A 24289-nucleotide genomic window follows, 5' to 3' on the forward strand; every position below is an offset into this window, starting at 1 on the left:
TAAGCAAAATAAACCCTTCCCATCCCCATTTGGTTTGGGTCAATGTTTTATCACAGCAACAGAGACCAAGCCAGGACGCTTACTAAGCCATTTCTCTGGCCTCGTTTTTATTTGTTGTTTACGTCATAGTTTGTAGTTTAAGTTTGGAGTCTCGGTATAGTTTAACTCGTGTTTTTCTGAAGCCCAAGGGCATTGAATATTTTCCCCCTTTGCTTATTGAGCATTTGGACCTCATCTTTGGAGAATTACTTACTATTAGTCTCTGTAGTGACTGAGATGCTTGGTCTCTTTGGATATTCAGTTTTAGTGTTCATTATAGATTCTAAATGTTAAGCCTCTGTTGGTCATGGAACGAGCAAAGATGTTTTTTCCATTCTGCAAAATGTCTCTTCGCTCACTTATTTCCCTTACTGTACAGGAGACTTTTAATTTCATGTAACCCCACTTGCCAATGTTTATGATTATGTCTTGGGCTACTAGAGTCTTTTGCAGGAAGTCCTTGCTTGTGCATATGTAAATGTTTTTCTCCAGCAGTTTCAGAGCTTCCAGTCTTATGTTAAGACCTTCCTTTGACCCATTTAAAAAAAAAATTTTTTTATCTTCAGTACAAGGCGAAATAACGGGGATCTAGCGTCATTCCTCTGCATGTGGCTATCCAGTTTCCCCCAACACCATTTGCTTTCTCCTCTGTGGGTTCTTTTTTTTTTTTTTTTTTAAATCTTTATTAAGAATCAAGGGGTTGTAGCTGTGTGGGTTTGATTCTGAGTCCTCTATTCGATTTCACTGGTTTGTGTGTCTGTTTTTGTGCCAGTACCATGCTGCTTCTGTTACTGTGGCTCTGTGGTACAACATGAACCCCAGCATTGTGATGACTCCAACACTGTTCCTTTTGTTCGGGATTGTTTCAGCTATGTGGTCTCCTTTGTGCTTCCATATGCACTCTAGGATTGATTCCCTCCTTCTGTGAAGAATGCCACTGTAATTTTGATAGGAATTATGTTGCATCTGTAGATTGCTTTTGGTGCTACAGTCATTTTCCTCATATTGATTCTGCCAATCCATGAGCATGTGAGGTCTTTCTATTGTCTAATGGGTTTTTTTAAGGCATTTATTCATTATTTGAGTGTGCAAAAGTCAGAGGATAATTCTGTGAACTTGGTTCTTTTCATTCAGCTTTGTGTGAGTACTGGTCCAGGGAATAGGACTCAGGTGGTCAGGCCTGAGCAGAACCTGCCTTTACCCACCAGCCCTCGGGTGTCTGTTTCAGTTTCTTTTATCAGTGTTTTGAAGGTTTTGTGGTGGAAGTCTTTTATGTCCTTGCTTAGATTCATTCCTAAGTTTTCTGTTTATTTTAAGTGGGGTTGTTTTCTGATGTTTTTTTTTGTTTTGTTTTGTTTTGTTTTGTTTTGTTTTTTTCTTGGCATGTTTGCTTTTGTTAGACAGGTAAGCTATTTGGAACAGGTAAGCTGTTTTTGTGTCCTGTCCCTTTACTGAAAGGGATATTCATTTCTAAGAGGGTTTTGGCCGAGTTTTTATTGTCTTTCATATATAGGATCATATCAACTAAAAATGAGATGGCTTGACTTCCTCATCCTACATTTATCCTTTTTATTTCCTTTGTCTTGTCTCATTGCTAGCTAAGACTTCAGAGCCTGCGTTGAGTAACAGTGGGGAAAATGAACATCTTCTTCTCATTTCTGAATTTAGAGGAAACCTTTGTGCTTTGCTTCATTTGATCTATTGGGGCTATTGTGTTGGCTTACATGGTCTTTACTGCCATGAGGTTTATTCTTCTTAGTTTCTTTTAAAAAGAAATTTATATCACTTACTTTATATATATGAGCATTTTGCTTGCATTGTATGTATATGTGCCACATGACCTATCCTGGCCAGAAGAGGATGTTAGGTGCCCGGAGTTACCATGTGGTGCTGAGAACTCAATCCAGGTCTTCTGCAAGAGCAACAAGTACTCTTTCTTAACCACTGGGCAAACTCTCCAGGCCCCCTTCCTAATTTCTTCAGAGCTATTATCAGAAAAGGATGTTGGAATTCACCAAAAAACACAATTTTATTACAACTACTAAGACGATCATGTAATTTCTGTCCTTATATTTATGTGGTATGTTATGCTTAGTCATCTCTAGATGTTGAATCATTCTTGTATCCCTGAAAGTAAGCCAATTTAGTAGTGGTAAATGAGCTTTGTATACTTTTTTTAAATTTTGTTTTATGTATATGGGTGTTTTACATGAATATGCCTGTGTACCACATGTGTGCCTCATAGGCAAAGGCTAGACAAGAGTGGCAGATTTCCTGGGACTAGAGTTACAGACAGTTGTAAGCAACCATGTGGGTGCTAAGTATTGAATGTGGGTCCTCTGAAAGAGCAATCCGTGCTCTTAACAGCTGAGCCATCTCTCTAGGCTCCTTTTAAAAGTCTTGTTAAAAAAAATCAGTTTTCAAATATATTATTTAGAATCTTTGTGACCACGGTCATCATGGCTTATAATTTTCACCTCTTTAACTGTTCATTTAGTTTTTGATATCAGGGTGTTAATGGCTTTGTAAAATGAGATTGATTGCACCCCTTACCTCTCCAATTTATGGAATAATCTGAAGTGCAGTGGAGTTGATGTTTATTTGAAGGGCTGGTAAAATTCAGCAGTGAATCTACCTGGTTTTTAGTTGGAGACTTTTCACTATGACTTTGATTGCTTGCTGTAATCCTTGCAAGTTGTTTCTATGCTCTCTCAGTTTAAGTTTGGCAGGTCATATGTGTCTGGAAATGTATCCATTTTTAGATTGCTCATTGAATTGGAATATAGGTCTTCAAATACTTGAACGATCCCTCTGAATCTCACCGGTAGCTGTTGCAGTGGGCCCCACTTTCACTTCTAAATGTATTAATCTGACCTCTTTCTTCTAGCTGTTTTGGCTTAAAGTTGACCACTCTTGTTTCTCTTTTCGAATCGCCAACCTTTTAACCCATTGATTTTTGTATTTTTTTATTGTTCCTTTAATTTCCATTTCATTAATATACACTTGATTTTTATTGTTTCTTTTGGGGTTTGGCAAGAACAGTGGTGGCCCAGCCAGCAGGGGGCCTGACATAAACACCAGATCTTCATCTCCCATTCCCTTTCCAGGGTCCCAGCAGTGTTTGCTATTAGCCGAATCAATTCAAGGTCAAAGGGTAAAAAAATTCAACTGATGCTGTCTGCATTGGTCAGGATCCGGAGTCTAAGGAGGAGGGAGAATGGGAGCCAAGAATGGGATGGAAAAAATCCGAACAGTGTCCCGAGGAGCTGATGGCAGATTGTGAAAATAGTAGTGAGGTGGTTATTTCACCCAAGGTCATAGGCAGAGTAAGACAACAGGACCCCAGGGGTGTACACAGAGGCACCCTTCTCTAGGGTGTGCAGATGCTCACTCTGTACCCGCATGGCCTTGTGGACCTCTCACTCACCTCATTCTAAGCCTGGATTAATGACAAGTGACTTGGGAATTGCTTCCAATGGGAGTAAGAAAGGAGATGAGTTACCTTTATCCTTAAGCATACACTGAATAGTTTGATAACATCTTCAAGGTATCTCTTTTTTACTTTTCCCTTCAAGGACCCTCTAAATGCACTAGCCATACATAAAATAAACAGGGCTAGTATGTTGACAAGCAAGCATTGATGATAAACCACCGCGTTTGAATATTTTATAAGTATATGTCACTGATTCCAAAGTGACATTTTCACATCTTGACATCTGTGAAGCAAATGTGTGTCATACAATTAACCAGCCAAATATAATCAGCAGTAATTTTTTTCTTGGAAGTACATAAAGTAATAGCATGCCCTGTGATTGATGCCATCTCAGGTTTAGCAAAAACCAGCATAATTGTTGTAAAGATGCACTTACAAATTTTTCATGTTTCCCCAAATAGCTAGCAAAACAACAGTGGCCTGGATCTGCTTCCCACCCAATATTCCATGAATGGCTAAGCAGAGAAAGGAGGAAATGGATCTGGGCTCTCATGGATATTTACCTTCGGGATGTACACAGCATGTCAGTTAAAACGTCAGTTCATACGCATCAGTTGTTTAAGCTGTCATGATCTTCTAGAGTGATCGGCTGAGAAGGCCTGAACAATGCATTAGCCATGAACACCCACTTAACTCTCATTATTTCATTTCCTGCCAAATTGATGCTGAGTCTGTTCTCGTGCTGTGCATTTTCTGTGGCCATGGTGATAATGTGAGAACCTGCTTTAAAGAGGGGGGGGGGAATCTTCCTTACTCTCTTTCATCTTTTCCTTTCTTATCTATTCTAACACAACTTCCTAATATCATTTTCATCCTTTCCTGATTCTAAAATATTGATTCTAATATCAAAGTGCATTCTTCAATGTTAGTCTAGCACTGAGCATGCATTCTCCCGTGTTTTGAGTGTTTAATTTCACTTTGGCAAAGTCAAGGCGGTGAGTGTGCACACTGACACCATGCTTAACAGCAGTCGGTTTGAACTAGAGGAAAATATTATTTTTCTGTCGATTTACTTTTTTTTTTTTTTTTTTTTTTTTAGCGATTTACTTTAATCCTGCTCGGCAAGAGATGAAAATTGTTGTCTTCTCTTTTGATGAGTCATGGCAGTAACAGCTTCCTAACTTAGCCATTATCTCTTCTTGTCAATTTCCTCTTTAAAATTAAGATATTTATTCACTTTTAGCAAAAGTAAGGTTTGCATTAAAACTATTAATGACAACTCTTCTGAAGCTAAGGAAAAAGCTTTTTCATTTAAAGAATATATACATAATATGGATGTGTATATAATATGGATGATTTAAGATATCATAAATCTGAGTATTAATTATTAATAACACCATGTGGTCTTAGAAAGTGTTAACCGACTCAAAGGAAAATAAGATTGCAATTTTTACTTGCTGAGCTTATGGATCACAATCTACTTCTAATTATGGCCTTAAATACTGGGTTTGGCAGCCATTACTCATCCCAGAGCCATTTTAATTTCAATTTCAGTGATTTATTAGTGTTGGTGAAACCGTCTTCTTTGGCTATTTTTTGTTTTAGGTCCACATGGCTCATATGCCGTAGCATCTGCAGGATGCTGGTGATGGATGGCAGCAAACATGCTGGCACACAATTGCCATAGAGCCCAGTTGCAAGTGCTTTGTAATGGCGAACTTAAAGAAATTACTGATAAATTCTTCCTTTTGTTGTTTTTAATTACTAAAATACATGGTGTTATAATCACTTCAGATTTTCTTTCCCAGATTCATGTACTTCATATAAGGCATGAATATAACCTGGTTGAGACTTCTCATGTTTGCTCCTGTTATCACGATTTTGTGTCTCCAGCTTCTTCTTTTTTTTTTTTATTTTATTTTATTTTATTTTTTTTTATTCTCTGCCTCTCTTACCCCAGTGCTCCGCAGGAGCGTCTCCCAATAACTGCAGTGACTTGGGATTTTGCTCTAGGGCTCTTCTGACCCAACCACTTGTACCTGTGTGAACACAAGGCCAGAAAATTAAGCCCAATGTTCAAAGAGACACAGAAAACTGAATGTTGTGTTAAGGAAGACTAAACATTGGCACTTAGAGAGGGTCGTGATTTTAAGATACCACTTTCTCAAACCCTGCCCCACTAATGAGGATGCTGGCTTAGGGTGGAGGGTCCCAAACAAGGCACTAGAATTTTACCATCTGTGTGGGATTATCTTTCACGTTTCATTTACCTTTCACACCTGTGTTATACTTACGCCTCCATCAGTCTCAAAAGCACTGTTGCTAACCTCTATGGCTGGACAAAAATATCTCCTGACTCTCACTGGTTTTAATTGGACCAACTTTTCTTAGATTATGCTTAGAGGACCTTTAATGCTCTCTAAATACTGTTTCACCTTTGTGACCCTTTGTCAAAGTCCACTCTTGATTTCTGCAGGTAATTTTCATGAGGTTGTAGGCCCTTGTAATGTAAGAGCATGAGGCCATTCTAGCTCCCTCTCCGGCTTCCACAGCAGCTAGGAAACACACAAGATGAGCACCACCAAGATGCTCTCAGCTCTCCCTCCAAGACCGTGCATGGGGCAGTTTCCTATACCTAGGAGTGGCTTGGGGTGAGGGAAAGATGCCCTTCCAAATTGTCATCTATTTCTACTTGCGTGACTGTGAGGTAGCCACATGGTTTTCAGGTATCAGGATTCCCACTTTTCTCCCAAACACTCAGCAGTCTAGGATTTATTCTCAGCCGCCTTCAGCTTCATACCAACACATAAAGTATGCTCCTATGACCACTTTATATTCAGTAATAAAATGTCTTTTTCCCATAGAACATGTTCAGTCTGACTTTGAGAAGACACCCCACCTGGTGACACACTAGAATTTAAACAAGCTAATCCACTTGAAAGGATGAGGTTTTTTTTTTTTTTTTTTTTTTTTTTTTCTGAGGATGTGCATTTGGCTTTGATAAATCCCTAATTGCTCAGGCAGGGCACCCACAGAGACGCCTTAGGAAAGAAAGGCCAGCTGCCTTGCTAAGCTATTACATCTGTCTTCCCACCAAAGGGTGTCAGTGCACTTCTGGCTTAGGTCAAAATAAATTAGTCTGCATAATCATTCGTAATCCGGTTTCTAGCTGATTTTATCTGTAGTTTGAAATTAGCTTACTGCTTGGCAGAACCAAACACTCTGAACTTACGGGAAGCTTTGCTAAACAAGAAGCCCAGGATGTATTTGTGCCTGTGACATGCACTTGTTTGTTGAAGTTTGCTCTTCAAAGACCATACTATTTTTAGCATCCCATCCATCTTTCGATGGTATTCCCGAGTGGCAGATGGGTTTAAAGCCTTGCCACACAGCTCAGCTCTTCAGGCTGAGCGCACCTTCTTTTCTCAGCCATCGTACCCCCAAACTGCTTTAGGACCAGCTGAGAAGGGGTGAGGCACAACTGTTAGGCCAGAGATTTCAAAACAGAAGGGCATGAGGTCAAAGACAGTGCCATCAGCAGTCGGCACAAGCGTGACTCTAGCTTCCAGGCCCTTTCCTGGTGGCAGGCCTTTGCGGGGGGTGGGGGTGGGGGTGAAGGGAGGGGAGGGACCCACAGAGGCCATATCCACGAAGCCACCTGAGACAGTTGCCGTTCAAATCTCCCTCATGCTAAGAAATAAGCTGAACGGCAGCTTTTTTTTTTTTTTTTTTTTTTTTTCTGCAGTCACACAAATAAGTGCTGAGACCGGACAGTCTTAAGGAGCGTGGTGAACATGACGAATGCCCTTTGATAACTGTTATGGAGGATCTCGAGTAAATTCTATCAGCAGAGCATAACAAACCAGACCTCCTTAGTCTGCTTGTCAGTGTTTTGTGGAATCCATCCCGGCCCCATAATCTCTGGGAAAACAAAACAAAACAAGACAAAGCTAGATTCATGTGGACAGCTCAGGATGGCAAGACAGGAATGCCATAATAATCCAGCCATGTTCAGTTTTATAACAGGATAAGCCCCCAGGGTATGGGAAGTGTAACCTAGAACAGAGGGGACCAATAGATAGGGCCATGGCAGGAAGGTGCTCTAAGCAGCACCCTCAGGCTTGTGTCGTCTGGAGACGAGGCCCACAGCCAATGCACATACTTCGTGTCTCCTTGTGAGACTTCCCTTGCTTCTTCAACTTCATTTGTATATCTGAATCTCACTTTCAGACAAGTTAAACAGCAGAAGCCTGAAGGTATAGGGTCCATTTCCCCTGAGTTTGTAATGTGAAGAGCTGACACTGTTCCACCTAGAACGGAAATGCTCTGACCTTATGACCCTGAGCCTCACTTTCACCTTCACAACACGATGTCACTTTGGGGAGATTCTCACCTGTGCTCCCCCTCTCTACTATGGCGAGCAGGGAAGCGACCCAGCAGAAATTCAGAGGTATCCGCCCATGAGGCTGCCATGTTTCCCCATCGGTATCCCACCGTGCTCAGCCACATCTCTGCAATGTATCTCCTCTTCACCTGTGTCTTAAATTGTAGCCTAATGAATCCTTGGATAAACCGTTGAAGCTGTTCGGTAAATGACCAGGAGTCTTGCTAACTCAACACGCACCTCCAGTGATTTTTCTAATATGCTTTCCCAAGAGTCTATAATGTAGCTTCTAGATATTTTCAGTATCCAGCTCTTCTAAGAAGCATGCCCACAGTGCCCTGCCCCCACTGCTAGGCTCCTTATTGGTACTTTCACATAGCCCATGTGTGATGTGCCTCATACCACACTTAATTGTAGCTCCTTGTCTTTGGAGCATCTCTTCTCCAGTAGATCTTGGACCACTGATGGCAAGAATCCTATTATTGACCTTTGTATCTTAGCACCTATCATTTATTGAAAATCCACCCTTGGTTTTAACCTAAATTGTATTTATCACTTGACTTAAAGTACATCAATTTCTCTCTAATAAGAAGAATATAACTAATATTCTGTGACTGTTTCTTGGGTGGCAGCCAGTGTTTTAATGTACTTTGTTTGCTTATTTCTTCTTTGTTGAACCATTTAGTTTTTATTGTTAACTTGATATAACCAAAAGCTGAATGGAAAGAAGCAGCCCCAATTGAGGAAATGCCTAGGTCGGATTGCCCAATGGTCCTGTGTTTTGGGAATTGTCTTGATTGTGTGGGAAGGGCAACCCTGCTATGGGTAGTGCTAACCCTGGAAGGAGATTGATGATAGTATAAGAAAGCAGAACCAAAAAGAACAGGTCAGTGGGCAGCCTCCGCCCGTGGCTTCTGCTCCCAGTTCTTCCTTTGAGTTCCTACCCTGGCTGGCTTTCTTCAATCGTGGAGTGTAACCTGGAAGTACAGGCCAAATGAACCCTTTCCTCCCCCAAGTTGATTTTGCCTGTGGTGTTTACCACAGCAGCAGGAAGCAATCTGAAACACTTGTAATTACCCATCAAATGGACCCGTGCTTATTCCCCTTCATAGTTGAGAAAATTAAGGTGTAAAGAGATTACACAAGAGTTTGGGGGAATCAAGGAGGTGACTGTGTGGATGAAGACACTTGCCACACAAGACTGTTGGCCTGAATTTGATTCTGGGAACCCACATTAAGTTAGAAAGAAAGAACAACTCCACAAAGTTGTCCTCTGACCTCTACATGCATGCTGTGGCACATTAACACACACACACACACACACACACACACACACACACACACACACCATACTAATAAATAAAACTTTCAAAGTTGCAAGTGCAATAAATAACAGAGGCCAGATTTGAAGCCCCATGGCCAAAACTCTTTACTACAGTGTCAAATTGAAATTAAAAAGGAAAAAGATTATGGTGGCTTCTGCCACTTAACTTCAATTTACTTTCTTGTTTCCCAAAATGAAGTTAAAATGTTTTAATTATTAAGTCGGACTAATTTTGAGCAAAAATAAACTCCAGTAATATTTAATCAAAGGGATGTGGGGAGCATTGAGGTACAGTGCCAAGCCATAGTCCCCATTTAGTGCCCTTGTGCCCATACAAGAGTCCCCAAGCACTAATAGGTGTCTCTCACATAGGTCCACTGTCAGGCTGTATTTATGTGTTCAATACCCAGTCACTCCTCTCTTACTGAAAATGTCCTTTTTTACACTGTGCCATCAAATACAGTTCTTAGAGGAAATGGTTTCTCCTCCTTCACAACCCAGGCCATCAGCAGTGGGCTCCAAAGAATCAAAAGAGTTCCTGAGACCATTGGAATTCACATAATGAAACAACGTCCTGGTAATATTTCACTGCCTTTCCAGAGGTGCTAAGGGATAAGCATCAGAGAGGAATTTGTTGGCTTCCATGGGAAAAGTGAACCTTTTGTTAGTTGCTTTCCTGCTAAGAAAAACCCAGCTTTGAAGCATTCATTTGGCTTCGGTTGGGTATGGGAGCATCCAGAGATTTTAATATGTCTAATAAAATCCACCAAAGAATGGAGGCGCAACAGGAAGGGAGGTGCATTATGGTCCACAAGAGATGCATTTTGCTCTGAAAACGGGGCTGGATGCTCACTGTAATGAGGAGCCCGGAGTGAGATGCTGGAGGGCTCAGCTGGGGAAATGTGAAAAGCTCACTTTCCTTCCCATTTGAATACCATAGAGGCAGCACTCCACTCACTTAAAATTAAAACGAACATCAAGAATGCAAAATGTCATATAAAAATTTAACCATACTTTTCGGTTGCTTTCGAATCCTTTGCTGGCTCTTCGTCTCTCTATTTTCAGACAAAGCCTCGGTCTTCTGTGATATGCACACATCTATGCTTGGCCTTGGTTTTTAAGGTTACCTGCACCTCAGCCCTTTACCTGCCTCCTGTACTTTTTCTTTATCATGTGATCCTTTCTTTTCTTTCTTTCTTTCTTTCTTTTTTTTAGGGTTTTCATTTCACCCCCGCCTTTGTTTTCTGTCTGATCATCTCTTCTCCCTCCCCTTTGTTCTTTAACTGTCTTCCTTTTCTCCTATTCTACCAATAAATTAGAAAAAAAATAAATCCCAAATGAGAAATGTAGATAGAATTGATACTCTTTAGTCCAGGTGTGCACTGGCCCATGGCTCAACGTGGCTGTTGATATTAAGTTCTCCAGTGCCTCAATGCAGGACCTAAGGGTCTGTGTAGAGACACTGGCAAACAACAGGCAAGTCTGAACCCTAGTGCTACTGACAGAAAATACTGATCACAATAAAAATTATGTATCAACAGCAGCTGATAACAAAGGGTTTCTCTGTGGAGCCTTGGTTGTCCTGGAACTCACGCTGTAGACCAGGCTGGCCTTGAACTTGTAGAGATTTGCCTGCCTCTGCTTCTGAAGAGCTGGGATTAAAGATGCGCACCACCACAGCCAGGCTGTGGCTAATAACATTTAAGACCTTTCTATGTGCTAGATGCTAAGCTAACCACTCCTTATAATCACTCCATTGTATGACTGTATTGTATGATTACTCCCTTTGTACTAACAGGGAAACGGGTAGAGACCCTCAACATGATCTAGGTCATATAAGTTGAGAGATAGACCCAGGTTTCCCAGCCCGGGCAGTCTGGCTTCAGATCACCCCTCTTAACATCTGGATTTCATTGACACTTCAACAGCTGAAGAGTGTCCCTGGAATCACTGGGCACCAGTTGGGCCTGGCAAACGATATGGACATTGGCTTATCTTGCAGTTATCACTTTAGGTGACACTGTAGCCACACAGATAAACAGAGAGTAAGCCAGGGTCACAAGAGACAAAGTGAGGTGTTCTCCCGTGTACACAGGAGCAACAGCTGGAGGAGTACTTTTTCAAAGGTGGTAAAACTTTTAGACAGGAATCTGAGACCTATGAAGGCCTCCTGGCAGGGGAGGTGGACAAAGAGATGGCAGAGAAGGAAACAGTTCAAGAAAGAAGGATGCCAGGATCACAGATGCCAGTGGCAGCCACTGTGATCCAAACACGGAGCCTGGAGATTGGAGGGATGACCATGGGTCATGAGAAAATGTGAAGAAGGACCAAGTTAGGGCTCAGAGGCAGGATTAGGAATGAAGTCCAGTTAACAGGCAGATGTGAGGCACTACATCAGATTGGCAGAAGGAAAACCTTGGCCCCATGGGAGAGGTGTCAAAGAGTCTCAAATCTCTTGAGCAGCTTGGATGCTATCCCGTAGACCCTTGGGGGAAGTGCTGCGTACACATGAGGCATCACAAGCTGGGGTGACATCATGTCTTGTTTCTACAATCTCTCCCAAGCCCGTAAGGTGTAAGCAATCTTTAATGCATAAAAGTTGAGCGGATGCAAGGGTGTCCCGAAAATATGGCTTTCTCACACCCTGCCTTGGATAGAACAGTGAGTTGATACAGATGTGGTCAGAGTATTTGCATAGCCCTGGGGATGCAGTGTGAGTGTGCCACGCATGCCAATATCCACAATTACACACAACAATCAAGAAAAAGTCAAGCAGGCTGGGGATTTAACTCAGTGGTAGAGTGCTCCTGGGTTTGGTCCTTAGCTCTGCAAAAAAACAAAAAAACAAAAAACAACAACAACCAAAAACAACAACAACAACAACAACAACAACAACAAAAAAGACAAAGGAAAAGACAGAAAACTACCCTTAGAGACAACAGGGGGTTAAGTTGAGAGTATAAGGCAAGGTAAGAGCAACTGAGTGTTTCTGCGAACCCTTGTACAGTGTTTGCAATTCATTATTGTATAATAAACCTAAAAATAAAAACGTGTCCAATTTAATTATCAGGCTATTAGTCCTACTAAATAAAAAGTGGTGCTGTTGGGGGGGGACATGACACAGAGAAAATATGCTAACATTTTTATTGTTGCAGCCAGGAAATCAAGGGAGTCTAATTGGCAGGTTAAAAATAATAATAGTAGTAGTCGGGGAAAATTTAATGTGGTCATAAAGAGGTTCACACACCTCTCAGAAATTATGAAGTGGTAGGCATTAGGTTTTTATGGGACCAAGAGCAATGCTGAGCCTTTTGCTTAAAAAGAGAATACCCCAGCATCTTGTGTTTAAGGAGGCAGGAAGCCAAACAATATATTTTGGCAAGGTTTTTTTTTTTTAAATCAAGAATTGCCAAAAGTGAGACTTCTTATGCTGTCCCTTCAAGGCATTTAATTACCACATTTTTTCCCCTCAACTTTATTTTCATTAAATCTTCCAAACTAAATGCATATGGGGCCATTTCTGTTTGCTGTCCCCATTGCTCACCCAGGCTGCCCCAGAAGGCAAGTGACTCCTGACTTTCTTCAAGCCACTTCAGAGAGACACTCGGCTGTCAGGCTAAGACCAGCAGCAGCCTGGCCAGAAACAGGAAATAGATCTCCTCCTGCTGGAAATGGGCTGAGGTGGGGCAGGGCAGGACCTGTGTCTTGTTCCCCCTGCAGGCCTTTGAGGTGCTTTGCACACAGGAAGCTAAACCCCTAAATCAGCTGTCCTCCTTCCTCACTTCCTTCTGGCTGCCTGAATAGCTGGGATTAGAAGTGTCTGCTTTGATTGCTGTTTGGAAGAGATGCTTAAATTTTGGTGAAAAAACCTCAGTGCTGCCTCTTTAATAGCTGGCTTTCTTAGGAAATTTCATTTCTGTTGTCTGCAGGGCTTTAAGCAAAGCACTAGAAGGGCGGGGGGGGGGGGGGAGGCCACAAAATGACACAATTGATGCTTAGTAGAGGATCTGGGTCCAGTCTGCAGCCCACACAGGTGCCCAGCAGCCCTGGGACAGGTTGGACCTGTGCCATTGAAATGGCGCTTCAAGCTTCAAAGGAACTCCCTCCATGAGTGGGAAGGCTCAGCTCGACCAAACTAGAGAGAGTCCCAGGAAAAGGAGGCAGCATGGACTTCCACACACTCCTGTGTCACACACACTCTGGCCAACTGCCTGCACTGGCCTTAGGTGGGTGGGTGGGGGGCTCTTACCCTTCTCTCTCACCCTGCTTCTACTCCCTTCCTTCTGTCCTCCCTTTTTCCCCTCTTACCTTTTCTGCCCTTCCTCTTACCCCCCCCCCCCAAGCACACCATGCCCCTTTCTCCTTCTTAAATGAAACTGTTGCAATATTTTTTCCTACTCTACTGCAGAGAATCAAGTGTTAGTCCGCTGGGAGCCCTACCTACAAGCCTGAACGCCACAGATTGAGATAAAGAACTGTTCCTTTGGGTTGCTCAAACAGAGGTGTTAGGATTCTGCCTCAGTTGGCCTGCCTGTGATGTCATTGCTTACCTGCCACGGGGGCGTGGCCCTGCCCAGGGCTGTATAAAAGAACAAACCCTCCTTGTGGCTCTGTGTCTTACCCCCTTGAACCCCATGCTCACTTAGTAAACCTCATATAATATAATATCTGGTGCCTGGCATCTTATTATCTTATCATCTTATTTTTTTTTAAATCATAATACCAGGGCGGCCTGATTTGCGGGTATTTTAAGCAACCTCATCTTTACTGTGGCTGTTGTCCTTTTACCAACTCATTGCTCTGAGGACTTCTATCTCAGCCCTCCCCGCCCCAACTCCGCTCCAACCCCGCTCCAACCTCCCCCCCCCCCCCCCCCCCCCCACCTCCAGATGCCTGAGAATGCCTGAAAAGATATTTGAAAGCAGTAGAGGTTGATGCAAACATTCTAAAGAGCTGGTAAAGGCAGCGGGGGGGAGGGGGCCGCGGGGGGAGAGGAGTGGCGCGGGGCGGGGTGGGTGCTCTGCTGGAGCCTGGCTTAGGCAGCCTTGGGGGGGTGCAGTGGCGCGGGGGGTGGTGCTCTGCTGGAGCCTGGCTTAAGCACACCCACACCACCTCCCACCCACCAACTTCCTCCTACACTCCCAGCCCACCCCCAACCCAAGGGGCTCACTTTGCCGGAGAGGAAATGCAATCATCAGGGCCCCTCACTTGCTCTGGCTCTTCCTTGACCCTGGGAAGACCCCCAGCACTGTGTTCCCAGGGTCTGTGTTTCTGTAAGATTTGGGAGAGGAGTATGTTTTTAAACACAGAGTGAGCCACTGTTTCCGAGCTCCCCCACCCCCACCCCTCACCCCTCACCCTCATTCTCCTCTGTGGACAATTGGGGGATCCAAACCAGGAGCAGCGAGGAGAGCACATCTTTTGTTTGCGTGAGTGGGATACTTTTTAAGGGGCCACAGTGACATCTGTGTATACTGCTGGTCGTCCTGGAGTAGGAAGAGCTTATAGGAACTGAGCATAAAGATTGCAATAAATGTGGGCATATCCTTTGGCGCCTGACGGCACAGGCCCGTAGGTACTGGGGGCGGGATAGGGGAGAGGGGGGTGGGGGGGCGCGGGCGGGGACAAGGCATGAGATACACAGAGTCAGAAGCAATTCTGGAAAATGAAAACTCAGTTTTCGTTGATGCCTGTCAAAATGGAAATGCCGAAATGTATTCAGTAAGGAGGCGTGCGTAGAGATCAGGACACTGCGCATTGTTTATGGAAATTGCACGGAATAAAATTTATCAGACATCTTACATGTGGCGGATTAGCATGACAGTTCAGCATAGAGCAAGCCAGTCTGGGTAAGGAAGCATACTTTATTCCCTCCTGGCTATCAAGAATTTCAGTCTTGCCTGGGGACAATTTTTGCCTCTTTTTTTTTTTTTTTTTTTTTTCCACCTTCACTAATATAAAATCATTATCAGATAAAGGAAACATCAAAATATGCAAGCAAAGTTTACAGCACAAAAGGTGATTTTAGAGGTATGCCAGGGCAGTTAATTAAAACATTATGGACAATATTGTTGTTGCTGATGTTGTTGTTGTTGTTATTATTATTATTATTATTATTATTATTATTATTATTACTGTTGTTGTAATCTTGGTTGCAATTATTAGCTTTACAAGATATCTATAATTTTCATTTTCTAACAAGTCTCTTTAGAACATTCCATATTTAGAACATTTCCTTAAAGAAACCTCCCCTCAAAACTGTATAAGCTTCAGGCTCCACAATCTAGACCCTCCCAGTTGACAGCCCACATGAATCTGGATGAGTCTTGATTTTCACTGCCTTAGAGAACCCTGCTCCAACGTAGGGACCCATGATTGTGGTGGAGTTTCCTCAGCAAATCCTGTGGGGTACCCCTGGTTTGGAGGCTACAGAGATCTTTCTCATGGTAGCTCCTAGCCCAAGTTCTCCAGGGTCTTGCTCCGGTGATCAGTCTCCTAGGGTTCCTGTTTCTAAGGAGGCCAGATGGTTTTCTCGCCAAACCTTTACTCTAGGTCACCTAATGATGTGATTGTTGCTTAAGATCTCATCTCCTCAGCAACAGGGCACTTACTGATTTCTCCTCTTCTCGTTTTTGTTTTTGTTTTTAACAGAGTTGGTGTGGATCTGGATGAAAATCTGAAGGAAGAGCCCTCCTCACAGCAGGCAAGTTGCTAAGTCAGTGGATAAAACATGGACTGGTCCATGGACCGTCCACACTTCTAGAGCACATAGCCAGGGTAGCTATTTCTAGAAGGGGTTTGCCTCTCTGCATAGGAATTCAGGGGGTTGGTTATGCCTAACATATGAATGCTCCGAACCAGCTCACTAGAGCCTCTTGTGATATCAGGAGTCTTGAAAACACAGAACAGGCTCTAGACCACGGGGCATCCCACGGTTCACATCCTGCCCAGCTGCTAGCCCGGTGGTCTCAGGCCTCAGCGAACTCACTCAAAGCGTGTTCAGCACACAACAGATGGGCCTGTTCCTCCCGAACGGCTTCTCATTCATCAGATCTGGCTGTTCAGAAATAGTGAAAGAGGCCAGAGACAGAGAAACAATTTTTGGGAATCCATTTCTGACCTAGCTGAACAGCCATTAGCTACAAAGATCCAAAAAGCCTTTGAGAAAATCGCTCAGCTAATCCCTTGAGTGGAGGAAAATTGTTCCTCAAAACCTAGTTTTGAATCTGCCATCAAGGTAAGATGGGACTTTAACGGTACTGCCTTAGTCATTCCCGAACATGGTCGCTCACCTTAAGACAAAAGGACAAGTATGTGGAAATTTTCCACATTTGTTGCAACTAGAAGTCTGCAGACATGATCAGGATAATGGGTAAATATGTGGCATTGCTTAATAAGCTACATTTTTATTATTTTAGGGGGTTTTGTTTGTTTGTTGTTTGGTTTGGTTTGATTTGGTTTTTTGAGACAGGGTTTCTCTGTGTAGCCTTGGCTGTCCTGGACTCACTTTGTAGACCAGGCTGGCCTCGAACTCACAGCAATCCTCCAGCCTCTGCTAAGCTATGTTTTGATTGTGTTTGGATTTGGGGACGATCCTTGCTTTGACTTCAAGGGTTTTCCTCTTTTACTATCAATGTAGCACGGCTGGCTAGCATTCCTGGGCAGGTGGCCACTTCCTGGGTCAGGCACAGACCAGGAGGAGCTCCTGTTCCGCACAGAAGGCTGAGGAATGAGGTTCATGATGCACATGGCTCATGTGTGTCCTTGGTTGCATGTGTGTCCCAGGGCCACAGATGCTCATTTCACAGACTGAGTGCTCCGTGTGGGACAGAGCACAGCATGGCTGCCTGGATATTGGGATTAGGTCCAGCCAGGTGACCTTAGAGACAGAAACAAAACCATCACCTGGGCTATAATGAGCAGTGAGGAAGGTCTGGCTGTGGCTCAGTTTTCAAAAGCATTTTCATCTACCATAGGTCAAATAATCTATTCTCTGACCTTCTAGCAAAACTTTTATCTAAAGTCTATCCTTTTCATGTATCTTTTTCTTTAGAAGACAGAAGAAGAAAATTCATCAAAGAAAAGTTTTTGTCTTCCTCTAATGGCCTAAAATCTTATAATCACATATAATTATTGGTAAAATGTCCTACTAGCCTAACTCATTTCTAAAGTTGATACATATTTTAGCTTGTTCATACAACACTTTAAAATAAAGTTCAACGTTGTTAGTTCAGCAATGACTCCTACCTGGAGATATTACCATAATGAAAGTTTTTTTTTTTTTTTTAGTTGTTTCAGAAATAGGATTGTGCTACCTAGAAAGTGAACATTATGTGACATTTGGGTCTTGAAAAAGCTTTTACATCTTGGAGTTTCAGCTTTCCTGTCCATACAGAGTGAATGATAATGATGTTTATTTCTGCAGGCTGTTATTTAAAAAAAAAAAAAAAAAAACAGACTTAGGGCTGTTAGGGTTCAGTTGGTGAAGTGCATGCTATGCAAACATGAGGCCCCGAGTTCAGATCCCCAGCACCTACAAAAGGCTGGACATAGAGTCACACAGCTGTAATCACAGGGCTGGGTAGGGATGGGAACAAGATGGTTCTAGAGCTTATTGGCCAGCCAGCCTAGCTGAAATAGTGAGCTCTAGGTTCAATGAGAGCTGTTGGCTCAAAAAAAAAAAAAACAAGGCCAAAGAACAATAGAGAAAAACATCCACTATCAACCTCTGGCCTACACATGCAGATATACATTCAAGCACACCTATATACACATACCTCTAATACACACACACACACACACACACACACACGCATATCATTAAAACAAACCAATATCATCCTATAAAAGATGTTAGATACTTCGTATCATAAAATAATTGTGTGTTTTAAATTTCAGTGGAATAAGAATAATCAGAACAGAAAACACACACACACACACACACACACACACACACACACACACACGCATATCATTAAAACAAACCAATATCATCCTATAAAAGATGTTAGATACTTCGTATCATAAAATAATTGTGTGTTTTAAATTTCAGTGGAATAAGAATAATCAGAACAGAAAACACACACACACACACACACACACACACACACACACACACACACACACACACGTAAAGAGAATCCAAATAAGCAGGTTGCAGGTCTCCATCCTTGCTCTCTGTGCTCCAACTACAAATTCTCTGGCACCCAAAGGCACCTGGCAAAAAAAGAGGAAACAACCAGTCACATACTAAACCCTTATCTTTAGGGGACAAAAAGCATTTCCCCTGAACCAGATGTGTGGAAACAGTGGTGTCCTCTGTTTTAAACTGACCTCTCTCTGGAGAACTTCCTCTAGAGGGTCAAAAAGGGGGCTCATCTCCATGTTAAGCCACTCCCACTTTAATTATATACTTCCTGGGGAGCAGCCTATGGCTTACAAATAAATAGCTTGCAGGAGCTTTTATTGGGGACCCTTCTTGTCATGCTGTTCAGATAGGCAAGCTGGCAAATAGCAAAACCAGTTTCAAAGACAGAGGTTGGAGTAATTGTTCTTAGTGTCAACTACAGGAAGCAATGGATTCCAAGCAGAAGTAGTTGGCCAAAGGATCCATACCGCTGCCATTCAACCTGGGCAAAGCATGTTTGGTACTTTTCAAACCTTCTGTGGAGCTGTTCTCTGCTGTCCTTTTGCCTGGCAATCCTTACTTGTCACCAGTATCTACTGATGCCAAGCATAAGTCCAACACTCTGTTTCCACCTGCTGTACACTTATTAAACTAGGTTTACACTAACGAGGGTAATAAGAAGGATGATCTCTGCACTGGCCAATCATAACAGCAGTTCTTAACCAAAAGCTAAAAAATGCTTAAAGTACTTAAAGCCACTACTGACTCTGCAATCTCAAAGTCAAAACTAAGCATGTATAATTAGATGTGGCTGTTTATAAAGCACCTTCCACCCCCTGAGCTTGTAGGGAATACCTTTGGGACATGTGCTTGAAGCATGGTTTCCTTTGCCTTTGCAATGCATGACGGTGCACTCTTCATTGTACCGGGCCCAGAAACTTTGGAAAGCATGGTCCAAATGCAGCCGTTACCCTTTAAATGGACAGTTTGTGACTTTGCTGCTTTGAGGAATAGGAGATACTGTGTGTATGTCTCTGAAGCTTGAAAAACAAACGGTACTTCTCTCCCCTGACTCCCAGAAAGTTTTCTTTGTAATTGCTTCCCTGTTCTTGGAAGCATGCCCTTGTGAGGTAGGTGAAGTCTCCAAGGTACCACTCCTGCCTTTGATGGAAAGTTCCAGCACTTAAGAGGACTCAGCAGGGCTTCTTTTTTCTCTTCTCATCATCCTGTCATAATCTTCCCATTGAATGCTGGCTGTGGTTTTTTAATGCCGTCCTAAGCATATTATATGTGTTATCCCAGTTTTGAAGATAACACTGAACAGATACTGTATCATCCCATCTACAAGCAAGGAAACTGCACACAGAGAAGGCAGATAATGCGAACAAAAGGCTCATAGAAGGCAAAGGTGGACTTTGAATCCAGGTGATTTGCTTTGAGAACATTTCATTTTACCAGATAGGCAAGGAATCATCGACCCCACTCCTATCAAATTCTATTTTGAAGTCTTCTCCCACCACACCCCCCCCCCCCCACAGAACTTTTGCTCCAAGGAGGAATGCCTATGAGAAAAAGATAGTAAGTGAAGGTTGTGAGTTCAGAAAAAGATAACAATAAAGCAGGTGAATGAGTGGAGAAGGGAGGAGAGGTCATTGGCTATATAGGGCAAGCCTGTGAAAGTACCATTTGATAGAAAACTGAAGTACGTAAGGAAGCAAGCCAAGGGGACATGAAGGCAGTGGTCCAGTCGGAGGGCACAGCGAGGATGCAGGCTCTGAGTAGGTGGGCTGGTGCGAGCCCAAGCAGAGCAGTGTGCGGGCCACTGTGGCTGGAGAGGTGCGTGACAAGGCAGAAGTAGATGAACCAAGGTGGGAGTGATGAACACGGCCAGGACCTGAGCTGCAAGGGCAAGTCTGAGCTTACTCTGCATGTGATGGGTGCACTCAACAGTGTCTCAAAGCCTAGAAGTTTCTTTCTCATTTCTCCTAACCCCACTCTGTCAACTATTATAATAAACCCCAATTTCATCATTACTAACACAATTTTATTTTTAACACAATGTTAGTCTCTGTAGGGTTTCTCTTAATATTAGCTTGCACTTTTCTTTTATTTCTGGTAGTCTCTTTGCCGAAGGTCAAATTTTGGTTGTCCGTTCTGTATGGGTATAACTGCTGGGGGATGGTCTGATGTGTTTTGATGCTAATTAGTGCTTACTGTCTCTGTGACCAACCTTTTGCTTAATAAAAAGCCATCCTACCTAGGCAGGGCAAAGGAGATAGGTGGGGCTTAGAGAGAAAGGAATTCTGGGAAGAAGAAGGACCACCACCAGGAGAAAGGAGAGAGACCTGGAGGGAAGAGAGGAAGGCCGCCATGGGTTAGCTGGAGGAGAAGCACATGGCCGGCGTGGATGGAGAATCCAGCCCAGATGAAGAACATGAGCAAGTATTTGGGATTATGGATGGGAGGTAACTTGATAGAAGTTATTAGAAGCAGATGGCATGGGATTGAGGCAGGGATCCCATGCCTGCCACCCTATGGGAGGTAGTTTAGAGGATTGCTATCTGCCCTGCCCCAGGTTAACCAAGGCTATTTTAACATATAACAAGGGTCTGTGTCTTAATTGATCGCTAGCCAGGCCTACAGATGATACAGATAATTTTAAAACAATAAGCTTTTCTTTTATTTCTGGTAGTCTCCTTCCCAAAGGCCCGATTTTGGTCGTCCGTTCTGTGTGGGTATAAGCTTGGTGATTTGGTTCTAATTGCTGTGGCTCCAGACACCAAGCTCTCAAGAAGAGTAGAAGGGCAGCAGTAGGAACAGAGCAACAGGGATTTCAAGCTAAGATTACTCACCCGGAAAGACTCAGGCTAAGCAGAGACACAAAGAAACGTCTGTCAGATACGAAGGGTGTAAGCACTGTAAACAAACACATGTCTGCCAAGTCCCAGGACGCCATAACCTTGAATGCCTTAGAAACCAGCAATCACTGTGCGGACTAGAGGTAGTCATCGCTCTGCACAATTGGCTCTTCTTAGCCTGGTGCTCAGAAACACAGGTAATGCTCATCAAGGGGAAAGACTTAATTAGCAAACGAACGGTAGGGTCATTTCATTCATTACATAAGACTTACCCTTTCCTCTGTTTCTATTTTCAAGCATTCCGGGTGAAACTATAACAATACAACACTGGGCTCCGCCTACAGCCATCGCACTTAGCAGTGAACGGTCTCATGTACTCAATTCATTTCCGAAACCTGTACAGTTGGCATCGGTTTCAAGGAATGTAAATTCCACACAACACCCCACAAGTGTTTCAGGAATAGAGTGCCAGGCTCCGAATTGATGCGGCCCAGATGAAACTTTTTAATGCTACATTGTAAATAAAACTTTCCTGGAAAAAAAAAAAAGTGAATATCCCTAAGCACATTCCTTGGGTTTTTCCCTTAAATGACACTGGCATTTTTCTTTATAATATTTTTCTATGCCATACACACCCAACATTTTTACATATAGGGTCAACATCCACATATTTTTCTTACCAGCAGGAATAATAATAATGAGGAAGCAGAGGGAGGCGCCAGGTACAACTTAAGGAGCAATTTTTACCCATTTTATAGACATGATTTAAATAATCTTTAATTTTTGCTTTGTCCAGTCAGGATACCTATTACTATCACCCTCTCTTAAAGTGAGAAGGTGAAAGCTTTAAAAAGGAACCCTCCCCAAGACAACCAAGCAGGGCCACTCCATCCTCGCGGTCCTCCATGGGCACCTGTCTAGTTTGTGTACAGCCTCCCTTCCTGTTGATATCGAAGCTGCTCGCTTTCCCAGCCAGTCCAACGGCTCAGTTCTATCAAGAATATAAGCAGGTCCTCATTCCAAGGGTCCAGAGCATAGTTCTCGTGCCATACTTGATTAACTCAACATGGACTCCTCCCCTTCTCCCATACCCACTAAGCTAAAAGCCCTTGTCCCATTGTCTAGGAAGTCCTTGGCACTCTCTACAGGATGCCAACATTCCGTTTTAGTGGAGTAGGCACTACACCCTCCTCCCATCAACCTCTGCTTCTTAATTCCTCCTTGCAAGGGCTGCCTGTCTAAAATGCTTGTTCCTGCTGAGGTCTAAAGGAGGAACATACCAGACAGGATGAAATCTCAAAGGAAGGAACACTCACAGCCGGTGTGATAAGTAGTAATGATGCTGATACAGCTGGAATAGCCCCAGGGGATATTAGAGACCATGAGTCTGTGAGAGAAAGAGGCAGGAGCCAGCTTGTGTGGCTATCTGTCTCCACATTAATGCTGGGTAACACACTCAAAACCTAAGAGGTGTGCAACAGGAGTCCTACTGCTGTGTATGACTTGGGAGCACACTGTACTGGCAAAGATGAGGGAGGGCAAGAGTGTAAGAGAAAGCACGTAATGTTTCCTGGGGCTAGCCTGAGTTCTAGTATACTGGCTCTGTGGCTACATTCTATTCTTCAATGAGAGTTCCAAGAACACCTGAGAAAGTAGGTAGATAAATAGGCAGCTCTTCTCTGGAGAAAAGAACTGCCAGCTTTCATTGGAAATGCCAGTGACATGGGCAGAGGTGAGAAGCTGAGATCTCTAACATAACTCATCTGCCGTATAGATCATTTGGCCTATGAAAAAGAGTTTCAGTGTTATAAAAGATAAAAATTCAGTCTTTTGAACATGCATGGCTTGATTTTGTAAGTATGATTGGTCCATCTTCATAAGCATTTTATATATATATATATATATATATATATATATATTTGAAAAGATGTGTCTTCCAGAAACTTTTTCAATAACACACCCAACAACTGCAGAATATAATTGGTATAATATCACAAAAGTGTCAGTCATTGGGGAGAAGAGGTAGGCCAGTTGTTAAAGGGCACCCCTGAAGGCATGGATTCAACCTATGGTGCTGCCCAAACTTGGTGTTGTGTTACACGTTTGTAATTCTAACACCTAAGGGGTGATAGCAGGAGGACCCAAAGGTCAAGAGCATCCTTAGCTACATAGCATGGGAGTCTCACTCAAAATAAAAGCCTGGGTAGGGCGCTGTATCCATTGGTAAAGTGTTTTCAGGTCCTCAGCACCCACATAAACAGCCAGACACAGGGATATGTGCCTGTGACCCCATTGCTGGGGAAGCAGTGACACGTGGATCTCTGGCACCAGCCGGCCAGCCTGGATGAGTCAATGGGCTCCACGTTCAATGTGAAATAAGGTAGAGAGTTTAACAGTCATCTGCCTCCACCATCGGTACACACATACATGCACACCCCCATGCATGTGTTCCCACACCCACACAAATATATAGGCACCATACACATGCGACATGTCAACTATGTCAGATGGATTCTTTGTTTTAATCTACTCGTTTTACCAGTTGCTTATGCAACTTGCACCCATTAGAGGCTTGCCTGGTTCTCCTTCATAGTTTGGCCAATATTGCCTCATATACTTGAGAAATTTCCCTGAATGCAGACCTCAGTTTCTTTTAGTGCTTTGAAAATCGTATCCTCTTGCCTTCAAGCCTTTAGTAGAATTTATTTTTATTTTGCTGAAGGTGCTGGCTGGTTTTGTGTCAACTTGATACGCGAGCTAGAGTCATCAGAGAGGAAGGAGCCTCAGTTGAGGAAATGCCTCCATGAGATCCAGCTGTAAGGCATTTTCTCAATTAGTGATCAGTCAGTCGGGAGAGGGCCCAGCCCACTGTGGGTGGAGCCATCCCTAGGCTGATGGTCCTGGGGTCTATAAGAAAGCAGACTGAGCAAGACAGGGAAAGCAAGCCAATACGCAGCATGTATCCGTGGCCTTTGCATCAGCTCCTGCACAGCTTGAGTTCCTGTCCTGACTTCCTTTGGTGATGAACAACAATGTCGAAGTGTGAGCTTTTTGGTCGTGATGTTTTGTTGGCAGCAGTAGAAATTCTAGCGAAGACGCGGAACATAATTTGATCTCTTTTAAT

General features: G+C 43.1%; 1 protein-coding gene across 1 annotated transcript in view; it reads left to right on the forward strand.

Annotated features, from left to right (window-relative positions):
* Slc9a9 (solute carrier family 9 member A9) overlaps positions 1-24289 on the forward strand; it is a 565142-nt gene that overhangs the window by 440485 nt on the left and 100368 nt on the right. Inside the window, exon 13 of the mRNA XM_051140492.1 lies at positions 15832-15882. Coding sequence (XP_050996449.1) covers positions 15832-15882 — 51 coding nt within the window. The remainder of the gene's footprint in view (positions 1-15831; positions 15883-24289) is intronic.

Source organism: Acomys russatus, chromosome 32 (genome assembly GCF_903995435.1).
Source record: "Acomys russatus chromosome 32, mAcoRus1.1, whole genome shotgun sequence".
In the NCBI taxonomy this organism is placed as follows: domain Eukaryota; kingdom Metazoa; phylum Chordata; class Mammalia; order Rodentia; family Muridae; genus Acomys; species Acomys russatus.